At 42.3% G+C, this 12,215-nt stretch overlaps 1 protein-coding gene across 3 annotated transcripts in view; it reads right to left on the bottom strand.

Annotated features, from left to right (window-relative positions):
- TCP11L2 (t-complex 11, testis-specific-like 2) overlaps positions 1-12,215 on the bottom strand; it is a 39,696-nt gene that overhangs the window by 19,599 nt on the left and 7,882 nt on the right. For all 3 annotated transcript variants that reach the window (XM_011935451.1, XM_011935466.1, XM_011935456.1), the window contains 4 exons: positions 10,257-10,392; positions 8,602-8,722; positions 5,651-5,871; positions 3,711-3,847 (listed from right to left, as the gene is read on the bottom strand). In XM_011935451.1, the coding sequence (XP_011790841.1) occupies positions 3,711-3,847; positions 5,651-5,871; positions 8,602-8,722; positions 10,257-10,392 (615 nt within the window). The remainder of the gene's footprint in view (positions 1-3,710; positions 3,848-5,650; positions 5,872-8,601; positions 8,723-10,256; positions 10,393-12,215) is intronic.

Here is a 12,215-nt window from a genome sequence, read left to right as displayed (position 1 = left end):
TAATCCCAGCAACTTGAGAGGCAGGAAGAAGCCAATAGTTAAGAGAGCAGCCTGAGCAACACAGTGAGACCCCCGTCTCTACAAAAAATGTTTTAAAAATTAGCCAGGTGTGGTGGCACATGCCTATAGTCCTAGCTACTTGGGAAGCTGAGACAGGAGAATCCCTTGAGTCCAAGAATTAGAGGCTATAGTAAGTTATGATCATGCCACTGCACCCCAGCCCGGGCAATAGAGTGAGACTCTGTCTCTTAAAGACAAACAAACAAACAAACAACAGAAAAAAAAGAGGCAAATAATTTGAGATGAACAAAATCATAATTCACCCTATTAGGGAATTTGCTCAAGATTCCAAGATATCTTGATTAAAGATAGGCGTGCATTTGCACATGTGTTTACATACACAGGTACACAAATGAAACCAACCACTAAGTCTCAGGAAAATGCTGCTGTGGACAGTTGCCACAGTTCAGGTTTCAGATCCAGGTTCGACATAGCGTTCTACTTCACTTTACGCCCTCCCCTTTGAAGCTAAAACAACACAGCCCTTGGAGTCATAGAGTTTTGGTTGTAGAACAAAACTTAGAAGTTATCTGACTAGATAACTGGCTATACAGATGACTAAATCATCTGCCAGATGATGTGAGAGATCCCTCTGCAATATCCCCCATAGCTGATAACTTCTTTGAAGAGACAGGGTTTCACAGTATCTAAATGCACACGCTTTGAGTCAGAGACACATCTGGGTTACCCAGGCTCTACCCCTTACTAGTAGTCATCTAGGCTAAGTACCTTAACCTCACTTCTCTCAGTTGTAATTAGGGGTTCCAACCTCATAGGGCTAGTGTGATGCTTGAATAGACTACTTAAGTGGTACGGTCAGGACTTAGCATGTAGTAAGTGCTCATACAAAATGTTAGCTAGCACTGACTACTGCTAAAATAGGCCCATTCCAAAGTTAAAACAGCTCCAACTATCAGGAAGGTCAAAACCAGCTGTCTGCTTCCTCCCTCTCATGAATCCTAGTCTGCCCTACAGAATTTCACCAGTCTCTGAGTCGCTGTCAACAGGGAGGGTGGGTGGGGCCATGGCCCACCTGAGTCTCCTTGTTACCAAGCAGAACATGCCCAGCTTCCTCGACAGTTCCTCATGTGGCCTCCATGATCAATGTGTTTTCCCCTGGACGTGCTCCTGTCTGCCAGGGCCCCTTTAAATGTGACGCCTGTTTTGTCTTTTTTACATAAGGCCATTGTGTTGATTATTTGGGCAGAAACCACCTAACTCAGCCTTAAATAGTGATTAATTAAACCCCAGAGGCTTTTGTCAAAAGTTTGCCAATAAGCAGTTAGCCAGCCTCTTGCCAGCTGTGTAACCTCTGGCATCTCAGTTTCCTTGCCTGTAAGATAAAGGGAATAACAGTACCTACTTCACTGGGTAACTAGTAATTATGAAGACTCGATGAGCTAAGATTTCTTCTACTCCTATTTCTTCCTTGATCCCCTCTCCAGTCTAGTTTTTTTTGTTTGTTTGTTTGTCTGTTTTTTGAGACGGAGTCTCACTCAGCTGCCCAGACTGAAGTGCAGTGACGTGATCTTGGCTCACTGCAACCACCATCTCCCAGGTTCAAGCGATTCTCCCGTCTCAGCCTCCTGAGTAGCTGGGATTACAGGCACCCGCCATCATGCCCGGCTAATTTTTATATTTTAGTAGAGAAGGGGTTTCACCATGTTGGCCAGACTGGTCTTGAACTCCCGACCTCAGGTGATCCGCCCACCTAGGCTCCCAAAGTGCTAGGATTACAGGCATGAGCCATCGTGCCCTGCCCAGTCTGGTTTTAATGCACACAAATCCACTGAAACCACTCTTATCAAGGTTACTGACCATCATCATACAGTCAAATCCAATGGTCAAGTTGGCCTGTGTCTTTCTTGACCACTTAGCAATGCTTGTCATATCCAATCATGCCTTCCTTCTCCAAATACCTTCTTCACGTATCTCTTACAGGACACCCCCCTCTCCTGACTGTCACACTACCTCTCTGGCTACTTCCTCATAGTCTCCATTGCTAGATCCTCCTCCTCATCTCAACTTCAGCTTCTAGCTGCTTGACTGCCCCATGTCAGTTTCTTTCAGAGTCCATACTCACTCCCCCGAGGTAGTCTCACCAAGTGTAATATAATGGATAGGAACATGGACTGTGGAGCCAAGCTGCCTTCCTAGGTGGACCCCTATACTTTCAAGTTGTGTTATATAGGCCAGTGACTTAACCTCAAGGTACCTCAGTTTCCGCACCCATAGAATGGGGGGTAACTTCATACAGTTGTTGCAAGGATTAAATTAGTTCATACAGGTAAAGTACCTAGAATGTGATAAGGATTTTCTAGGTGTTAACTAGTACTCAGTTCCATGGCTTTCTATATCACATATACCGATTATTCCCAAATGTATATACACAGTTTCCATTATTCCTCTGAACTCGTCATTCATATCTAAATGCCTACCTGACATCTCCACATTGATGTCAAATGAAATCTCAAAAGTTCATATCACCAAAACTGAACTCTTGATTCCATGTCATCTCCCAACCTTCTTTCCCCTAGTCTCCCCAGTTTCACTCAAACTGTATCACCATTCACCCAGTTGTACGGGCCAAAAACCTTAGAGTCATCCTCAACTCTTTTCTCCCTCATCCAACCTTGAGCAAATCTGATTACTCCACCTTCAAAATGTATCCAGAATCTGGTCTCCCCTCACTCCTTCCACCACAACCATCTGGAAAAAGCCACCATCATTTCTTGCCTGAGCAACTGCAATGCCATCTAATTGGTACCTCTGTTTCCCTCTTTGTTCCTACATGATTTATTCTGTAGCCAGGAACAAGAATATTCTTCAAAAATGAAAATCAGATGTTGCTCCCCTGATTAAAACTCTCTGATGAGTTTCCACCACAGGTGGAATGAAATCCAAACTCCTCTCTTTTACTAACAATGTTCTAAGTGACCTGCCTTTATCTCCTTTTCAGCCTCATCTCTTACCACTCTCTCCTTACCTACTCTACTCCAGTCACAATGTGTGCCCTGTGTTTGTCAAACTCATAAGCAAGTTTCTGCTTCAGGGCCTTTGTACTTGCAGTCCCTCAGGCTAGAACATTCTTTTCCCCATCTTTACATACCCCTTCCTCATTTCTTTGCAAACTTTACTCAAATGTTACTTACAGAGACCTTCCCAGTCCATCACATCTAAAAAACAGCCTGTGCTCACTTCTGACCCATTACTGTCCCTTTATCCTATTTTTTTCATAGCACTTAATACACAAATAATAAACATATATTGTCCATATATGTTTATTTATTTGCCCAGTTATACATAAATAAATACGTTTGTTTGTTTGTCATGCCTACTAGAATGTCAGCTCCTTGGGGACGGCAACTGTATTCCATTCTGTTCTCTGCAGTATCCACTGCACCTAGGCAGTGTCTGAAACACAGGAGGCACTCAATAAATATATCTTGAATGAATGAAGAAACAAATAGTGCTTAGCACAGCTCCTGGACAGAATAAACAACTGCAAGTTTGTGATGTCAATTTTGGAAGGTAAAAAAATGTTTAATAGAAAGGCCAAAATTCTTTAGTGATACTATATATGATGTCAAAAATGAAAACATCACATTTTAACCTAATTTCAATATAAATACACATTATATTATACTCACTTGGAGTTTCTTCCAAAATTTCCTGGAACTTGGTTCTCTCATATTGCACTAACTGGCGTTGAAGGTGTGGTCTGAGACTCATAATTGTAAAATTGGCCATGTCCATTTTCATGAGGTCCAGGACATGGAATATTTGTCTAAAAATTTTAGAATTAAAATGGAGAGATGATTAGGAAGTGAAGCTGAAATTCACTAACAATGATCTATGTTCCAGGCCAAAAACAATAAACATCCCCGAAATGGTTTTAAAGTTTCAACTGCCATTTGGTAGGGTCATGTTTCATAGAAGGTCATATGTGTGTACTGCAAATGTGTTCTTCCACAGATCTCAAGAGTAATTATTTGAAGCATAAACAATCTTAATGATGTAAGAAAAATTCAAGAAGGAATTTTCATTTGAAAGCCCCTGAAATTTTAGAGCCTGGACACGGGGCATATGGCTTCTATTCCTTAGGGAACAAGAAAAATTAAAAAAAGAAAGGACAAGGCAGCGAGGCACTGAGGAAAAATACTTCCTTTTAGAGTTAGGCAGCCCTGTGCTCAAACCCAGCTTTGCAACTGGCCAGATTTGTGGGCATATACACAAGTAAATCAGTCTCTCTGAGCCTCAGTTTCCTCATCTGTGAAAGAGGACAACCTCAACCTTGGAGGGATGTTGTGAACAGTCAATGAGATAACGATCGTAAAGTGCAGGCGGCAGTGGCATCCAGTAGGTGCTCAACAAATGACCATGATGAACATCACAGGTTTGAGATCGTACTAGGGTAATAAGACAACTAGAAGCAAGGATCCCATAACTGAGGAATTACAATCTGCCAGAGCCAAGCACGACTCTAAGGATTAACACCCGTTTGACAGAGACTGTCACTTTGAGAGTCGATCAACCTGCCCAAGATCGCAAAGTAAATTACTCACTACATGCAGACTGGTCTTTCTCCTACCTTTCCAAAACATTTATATCAAACTCAATTCTCAAAGTGGCCACCACACACAAAAAAGAAGAAAAGTCCGCTTCAATGGCAAAAAGTGTTACAGAATCTTCTTTCCTCTTGGATCACAAAGAAGTTGTCATCTATGTGGCCAGATGAAATCCTCGTGACATAATATGCACCCCACTTCCTCAGAGAAGCTCCAGCAGACGTGGCTGGCTGACCACTAAAGGCCCATGCTCCCTCCCCGCAGTGCAGATTTGTGGCTGTGAAAAGTCTTTCCAGGCTGTAACTACTTTTCTCAACTCCCCTGTCAATCTAGGTGGGATCATGTGACTAGTCATGGGCAAAGGGAATGTGTCACTTCGGGGCTGAGGTGGCTATACATTACATATGTCTCCCCTATGGTCTCTTTCCCATTTGCCAGCTGAAAGGAGAGGACTCTAAGGACCTGAGCAAGGGTAGAGCCAAGCAAAGAAGGAGGTTGGGTACTTGGATGAGATGTGGAGAGTTGTCTGATCAAGGACCCCTGAATTGGACTGCGACATCAGGGAGAAACAAACTTTTATTGGATAAACCACTGAGAATTTAGGGTTTACATGTTATAGCAGCTAGTGACCATAACTAATAAAGAAGCCTCAACCAGATTAGGTCCCTTGTCGGAGACTCTGTTAAGACCCTCTACTTCCCCTTACACTTATCACAACTGTAATTAATTGTTCAAGGTCTCTCTCCCCATTAGACTCCTGGAGTCAGGGATTATATCTGTCTTTTTCATCACTGCATCTCCAGGGCCCACTACGTGCCAACTAACAACCTTGTCAGATCATTCTATGTGAAAACTCGCTGCATACAGTAAATAATTGACATGGTCTCTGCTTATATGGTTTTCTTCTAGGGTCAGTAATTTATTTGGGGTACTAGTTGTTATTCTGTGTTCACCGATGCCCAACTTCCCTTCTGAAGGAACGAAAAGATATTCTAGGAAATGCAAACAGCAAAAGTGCTAACCTCAGCACCTCCACGATGTTGCCAGTAGCCTTTAGCTCTCTGATGTCATTATCTCGCACGGGAGCACACAGCTTTCCCATCGTACTGATGACATAGTTGGCCAGGCCTTGGATGTCAACAGCACTGTGCTCAGCCTGCTGCCTAATGAGGTCTGTGTCCAAAACTTCACAGATCTGGTTGCGAAGCCGGTTGCCACCAGGAGTCAGAAAAGAGAGAAGAATCTACAGGGAAAGATAAAAATTAACAGCGTCATGATGTGAATAAAAGCTGTCACTTTTCACCTCAGTGTCTAGATGACCAAGCCCTTTGCCCACATTTTAGTGCCTCAGATGCCACACAAGTTGACACTGACTGCATGGTGGATCAGAGGAGCATTCCACTGTCTCAACCCTAAAAAGAAAGGTCTATCTTCTGAATTAAAGTGCCCCCACCACAGGAAATTCCTGCTCCTGTCAGAATAAAAACAGCTAGCAAGGAAGCAAGATTACTGAAAGCACAGTAAGTCCTTACTTAACATTGCTGACAGGTTCCTGGAAATCGCAACTTTAAGTGAAATGATATATAATGAAACCAGTTTTACCATAGGCTAATTGATATAAACAACGGTTAAGTTTCTATGGCATATTTCTGGTCACAAAAAAATCACCAAACTTCTAAATAAAGACCCCAAACACTTCTAATATTAAACACTGAGATAAATGTGAGCTATACATACAAGAAAAATTAATAAAAACAAGACAATGATTTACCCAATTTTTGGTGAATCAGTGAGTGACAGCTGCCATGGTGGTACATTAAATTGGGGAAGAAATGTTTGCAAACAAAAATTGTTAAGGAACACCACCTACCACCACACAGTTCAAAAATAAATAATAATTATGACAGGCTCACTGAGCACTTTCATAGCACATTGTTTATTGTTGTGCATCTGTATGATTATCGAATACTTTATGAATTTTTATGTTACAATAACTTGTATTCATTCGTTTTCCATCCTGCTTACTCCAGTTCGGGGATGCAAGTGGCCAGAGCCTACCATGGCAGCTCAGAGCATAAGGATGGAACCAGCCCGGGACAGGATGCCATCCCACTGCAGGATGCACTCGCTCACACACCCACACTCACTCAGACTGAGACCATTTAGACTTGTCAATGAACTTAACATGCATATCTTTGGGATGAGGGAGGAAACCAGAGTACCCAAAGAAAAGCTACGTAGACACGGGGAGATCATACAGCCTTCACACAGACGGCAGCCCCAGCTAGGAATCTACCTTTTTACTTTTTCTTTCTTTTTTTTTGAGATGGAGTCTCGCTCTGTCATCAGGCTGGAGTGCAGTGGCACGATCTCGGCTCACTGCAATCTCCGACTCCCAGGTTCAAGCAATTCTCCTGCCTCAGCCTCCTGAGTAGCTGGGATTACAAGTATGTACCACCACACCCAGCTAATTTTTGTATTTTTAGTTACAGATGGGGGTCAACATATTGGCCAGGATGGTCTCGATCCCCTGACCTTGTGATCTGCCCACCTGGGCCTCCAAAAGTGCTGGGATTACAGGTGTGAGCCACCGCCTGGCCAGAATCTATCTTTTTGCTTATCAACATTATAAAGAAAAAACATTGAACAAATCAGTAGGATGTGAGGATCTGCTACATTTCAAAACGTCTACAGGTAAAAGTTCAGGGAAGAAAGAATAAGTTGCAGATCATGGCTCCAAAAGAACTCTTTAAAAAAGGATAGATGAAAATATCCCACGGGGTCCATTAAATATATTTTACACATAGAATATTTACTATATATGAGCAGCCTATTTACTGATTATTCAGTTAACAGAGGACACTGTGCTTATCCACACAGCACATACTTAGGAGCCTGCACTCTGAGCCAGTGTGGCTCAGTTCAAGTCCCTCTCTACCCCTCAAAGCTGTGTGACCCTGCATGAGTCAGAAAACTTGGTTTTTTAATAAGTAAGAATAACAGGAGCAACTACTGCACAGCATTCTGATAAGAAATGAACAATGTAGTACAAGTGCCTTGTAAATGTTAGCTAACATTACAACTGTTACCTCATTTAGTTCTTATGACTACCCTAGAAGTACTCAGGAAAGAGAGACTTAAAGAGAGAACCCATCACTAAACCAGGACAACAATCTAACTCTAGAGTCTCTACACTTCAGCATCACCCTAAGCTGTGTCCACAGCACTATTTTCCCAGCCTTCACTCTACTCCAGGAGGCGCAGGGGGAAACCCTGTCAGTGAACTTGATCTTTTTTTGAAAAAGAGTGGCCAGTACTAAAGGACATACAGAAATCTTTGGGGGAAAAAAAACTGCTATACTTTCAATATTTGTGTTTTCCTCTGTCCCCAAATTCGTATGTTGAAACCCAATCCCGAATGGAATGGTATTAGAAGGTGGGGCCTTTGGGAGGTGATTAAGTCATAAGGGTAAGGTCCATATGAATGGAACTGTACCCTTATAAAAGAGACCCTAGGCTGGGGGCGGTGGCTCACGCCTGTAATCCCAGCACTTTGGGAGGCCAAGGCGGGCAAATCATGAGGTCAGGAGATCAAGACCATCCTGGCTAACACAGTGAAACCCCATCTCTACTAAAAATATAAAAAAAATTAGCCGAGATTGTACCACTGCACCCCAGCCTGGGCAACAGAGTGAGACTCCGTCTCAAAACAAAACAACAACAAAAAGACCCTAAAGAGCTTCTCTGCACTTTCTGCCATGTGAGGACACAGCAAGAAGGCACCATCTGTGAATCAGGGAGTGAGCCCTCACCAGATGCCAAATTTGCTGGTGCTTTGATCTTGGACTTTCCAACCTCCAGTACTGTGAGAAGTAAATTTCTACTGTTTATAAGCCACCCAGGCTATGCCAGTCTGTTATAGCAGCCCACCCGGAGTAAGATGCTAACTGACACAGACAACACAGCAACTTGCCTCTCTGATTTCTTCAAACAGTTTGATGGCATGTTCAAACTCAGGAGGGTCAGCATTTAGTTCTGAATCCAAGACGTCCCAGAAGGCCTGATGAACAATGTGCTTCACTCGACCAGCCAAACTATGGCAATAAAATGAATTGTTTTTTAAAATAAGCATCATTTTTTCCTGATTTTATAAAAGAAATATCCTCATTGTAGAAATCTTATAAAATGTAAAAAAAAACCACAAAACCAGAATTGTCCTTAATCCCATTATTAATCTTTTAATATTTTTCTTGTTGAATGCATTATTTTAACATAGCTAAGCACATATATGCAAAATGTGTACTTTTCATTTAACATTCTGTCCTGTTTCCCCTAGACCTTGAAAATGCTTTCAATAACTTCATAAAATTCTGTCCTAAAGAGATTTCATAATTTATGTAGCTACCCTTCTATACAGATCTTTAGACTTGTTCTACATTTTTGGGATGAGATGGCAAAGTTCCTCTTCCTCACCAGCTGAAATTTCATGGCATGGAATAGAACAGATTGGCCCCAAGGGTACATGCATTTGAATGCCTGCCAACTTCAGCTTAGGTGTCCCATTTAAAGTTAGCCAGACCAAACTGCCAAAATAGAAGCCTTCCGAGGAAGAGCTCACAATAGAATAAGTGGCCACCTTGCTTCACCCCTTATGTCAATCCCTTAAAATAGGTGCACATTAAAATACACATTCCTACCTCACTCCTATACCATTTAGCAACAGCTTTTAGAAAACCACGTCCCTCCACTGTAATTACTGACGAGGCTGTTTTCCCACAGACCTATATACCTTTCCCAAGCAGAGGCTGTAAGACCTTCATGTAGGTACTTACCACTGTGCCTAGCACAGTGCCTGATATATAGTGAGTGCTTGACAAATGCATGGTGAATGAATTCATAATTTGATAATTGTATCTCTTTTTTTTTTTGAGACGGAGTCTCACTCCGTTGCCCAGGCTGTGGTGCAGTGGTGCGATCTCGGCTCACTGAAACCTCCAACTCCTGGGTTCATGCAATTCTCCTGCCTCAGCCTCCCAAGTAGCTGGGATTACAGATGCCCCGCCACCATGCCCGGCTAATTTTTGTATTTTTAGTAGAGATGAGGTTTCACCATGTTGGCCAGGCTGGTCAGAAACAGGATTTTTTTTTTTTTTTTTTGAGACAGGGTCTTGCTGTGTCACCCAGGCTGGAGTGTAGTGGCATGATGAGAGCTCACTGTAGTCCCTAAACTCCTGGGCTCAAATGATCTTCTTGACTCATTCCCTCGGGTAGCTGTAATTATAGGCTCATGCCACCATGCCGGATAATATTTTTATTTTTATTTTTTGTAGAGATGCGGTCTTGCTTTGGTTCCCAGGCCAGTCTCAAACTCCTGGCTTCAAGGAATCCTCCCGCCTCCACCTCCCAAAGTGCTGGGTTTACAGGTGTGAGCTACCACACCCAGCCAGAATTTTTTTAAAACAAGTATAAGAATCTTGATAGAACTAAATGTTTACCCCTGAGGATATTATACAAGAACTTCCAGGAATCAGTGTGAGTATGTCTCTCTCTCTCTCTCACACACACACACACACACACACACACACAATCTTCAGCACAGTTTACGTATAACAAATGTCCCCAGGTTACCTGTTTTCTGGGAGGGCCTCTTGTTTCAATTGAAAATTCTCATTTACAGCAATCTCGTGAGCAAGAGTCAAGTTTGATAAGTTCCTTGTTGCAGCCATCACTTCGTCAAATGTTACAACTCTTGGAGGGCTTGTTGCTGAAAGAAAAAAAAAGGCAGTTAATGTTGTGGAAGAAAAGTTGTCATCCAACGAGGCTTCTGATGCAGATAAGGTTTAATTTATCAGAACGTATAGACTTGAGAGTTTTATAAGGAGACTATATATTAAAATAGGTGAATTCCCTCACTTAATAAAGGCTTCAAAAATTTAAGAACTCCTTCGATAGCTTCAGTTACCATATTTGATAACATTGTCTCAAATATTTCTGAGACCATCTTATTAATATAGGCCCATTATAAGTTACTCTCAAAAATTAAATTACCAGGCCAGGCGCAGTGGCTCACGCCTGTAATCACAGCACTTTGGGAGGCTGAGGCTGGCGGATCGTGAGGTCAGGAGATCGAGACCATCCTGGCTAACACGGTAAAACCCCATCTCCACTAAAAATAGAAAAAAATTAGCTGGGTGTGGTGGTGGGTGCCTGTAGTCCCAGCTACTCGGGAGGCTGAGGCAGGAGAGTGGTGTGAACCCAGGAGGCGGAGCTTGCAGTAAGCCGAGATTGCGCCACTGCACCCCAGCCTGGGCGACAGAGGGAGACTCTGTCTCAAAAAGGAAAAAAAAAAATTACCTCATTTTTAGTGCCCATTGAAACCTGCACTTATATGTATTATATAGGAAATTGATAAAATTATTTTTATTCTATAATTCAGAAGTCTCATTAAGTAGACTCAATATGAAATGACTGATTTTTAGAACTATAATATTTATTTATTTATTTATTTATTTGAGATGGAGTCTCACTCTGTTGCCAGGCTGGAGTGCAGTGGTGCAATCTCAGCTCACTGCAACCTCCACCTCCTGGGGTCAAGCAATTCTCCTGCCTCAGCCTCTCGAGTAGCTGGATTACAGGCACGTGTCACCATGCCTGGCTAATTTTTGTATTTTTATTAGAGATGGTGTTTTGCCATGTTGGCCAGGCTAGTCTCGAACTCCTGACCTCAGATAATTCACCTGCCTTGGCCAAAGTGCTGGGATTACAGGTGTGAACCACCGCGCCCGGCCAAAACCTGTAATTTTTAAATGTATAGGCGGTATAGTATAAATGCTTAGGTTCACTCTAAGTTTTGCCAATTGGTATTTATCATTGGATTTCACTGAGGCATAGCCTTCCTCCTCACAGGGTTGGCCTGAGGTGACTGAGTGAGATAATTTAAGTAAAGAAAATAGTAAGAACTCAATAAATTTGTATAATTAAAAGTAAAATAGAATAAATCTGAGAAGCCGGATATTGTACTTCTCAGTAGGAAGTAGTAAATTAAGAATTTGAGTTATTTCTAAAGATTTTACTAAGAATCTATTCTAATAAATCATGTCTTTTTAAAATCACTGTTGGAAATCTTAGCTTCTTTTAACTAAAATCGTAATGTCAAACAACAGCAGTGACAGGTAATACTTTACTACCTAATTTGTTATTTTTTCCCAAGATGGAGTCTTGCTCTGTCACCATTGTCACAGTGGTGCAATGGTGCAATCTTGACTCACTGCAACCTTCACCTCCCAGGTTCAAGTGATTTGCTGCCTCAGCCTCCCGAGTAGCTGGGACTAGAGGTGCATGCCACCATGCTCAGCTTATTTTTGTATTTTTAGTAGAGATGGGGTTTTACCATGTTGGCCAGGTGGTCTTGAACTCCTGACCTCAGGTGATTCGCCTGCCTCAGCCTCTCAAAGTGCTGGGATTACAGGTGTGAGCCACTGCGCCTGGCTACCTAATATTTAGGAAAAGATGAGGACGATCAGGGAAAGAGGAGCAAGAAAAGAAAGGTGATGCACAGAATTGGTAAAACCCTTCTTCAGGATGTCT

The sequence above is a fragment of the Colobus angolensis genome, unplaced genomic scaffold (genome assembly GCF_000951035.1).
Source record: "Colobus angolensis palliatus isolate OR3802 unplaced genomic scaffold, Cang.pa_1.0 Scaffold10, whole genome shotgun sequence".
NCBI classification, from domain to species: domain Eukaryota; kingdom Metazoa; phylum Chordata; class Mammalia; order Primates; family Cercopithecidae; genus Colobus; species Colobus angolensis.
This window is presented reverse-complemented; position numbering and strand designations above follow the sequence as displayed.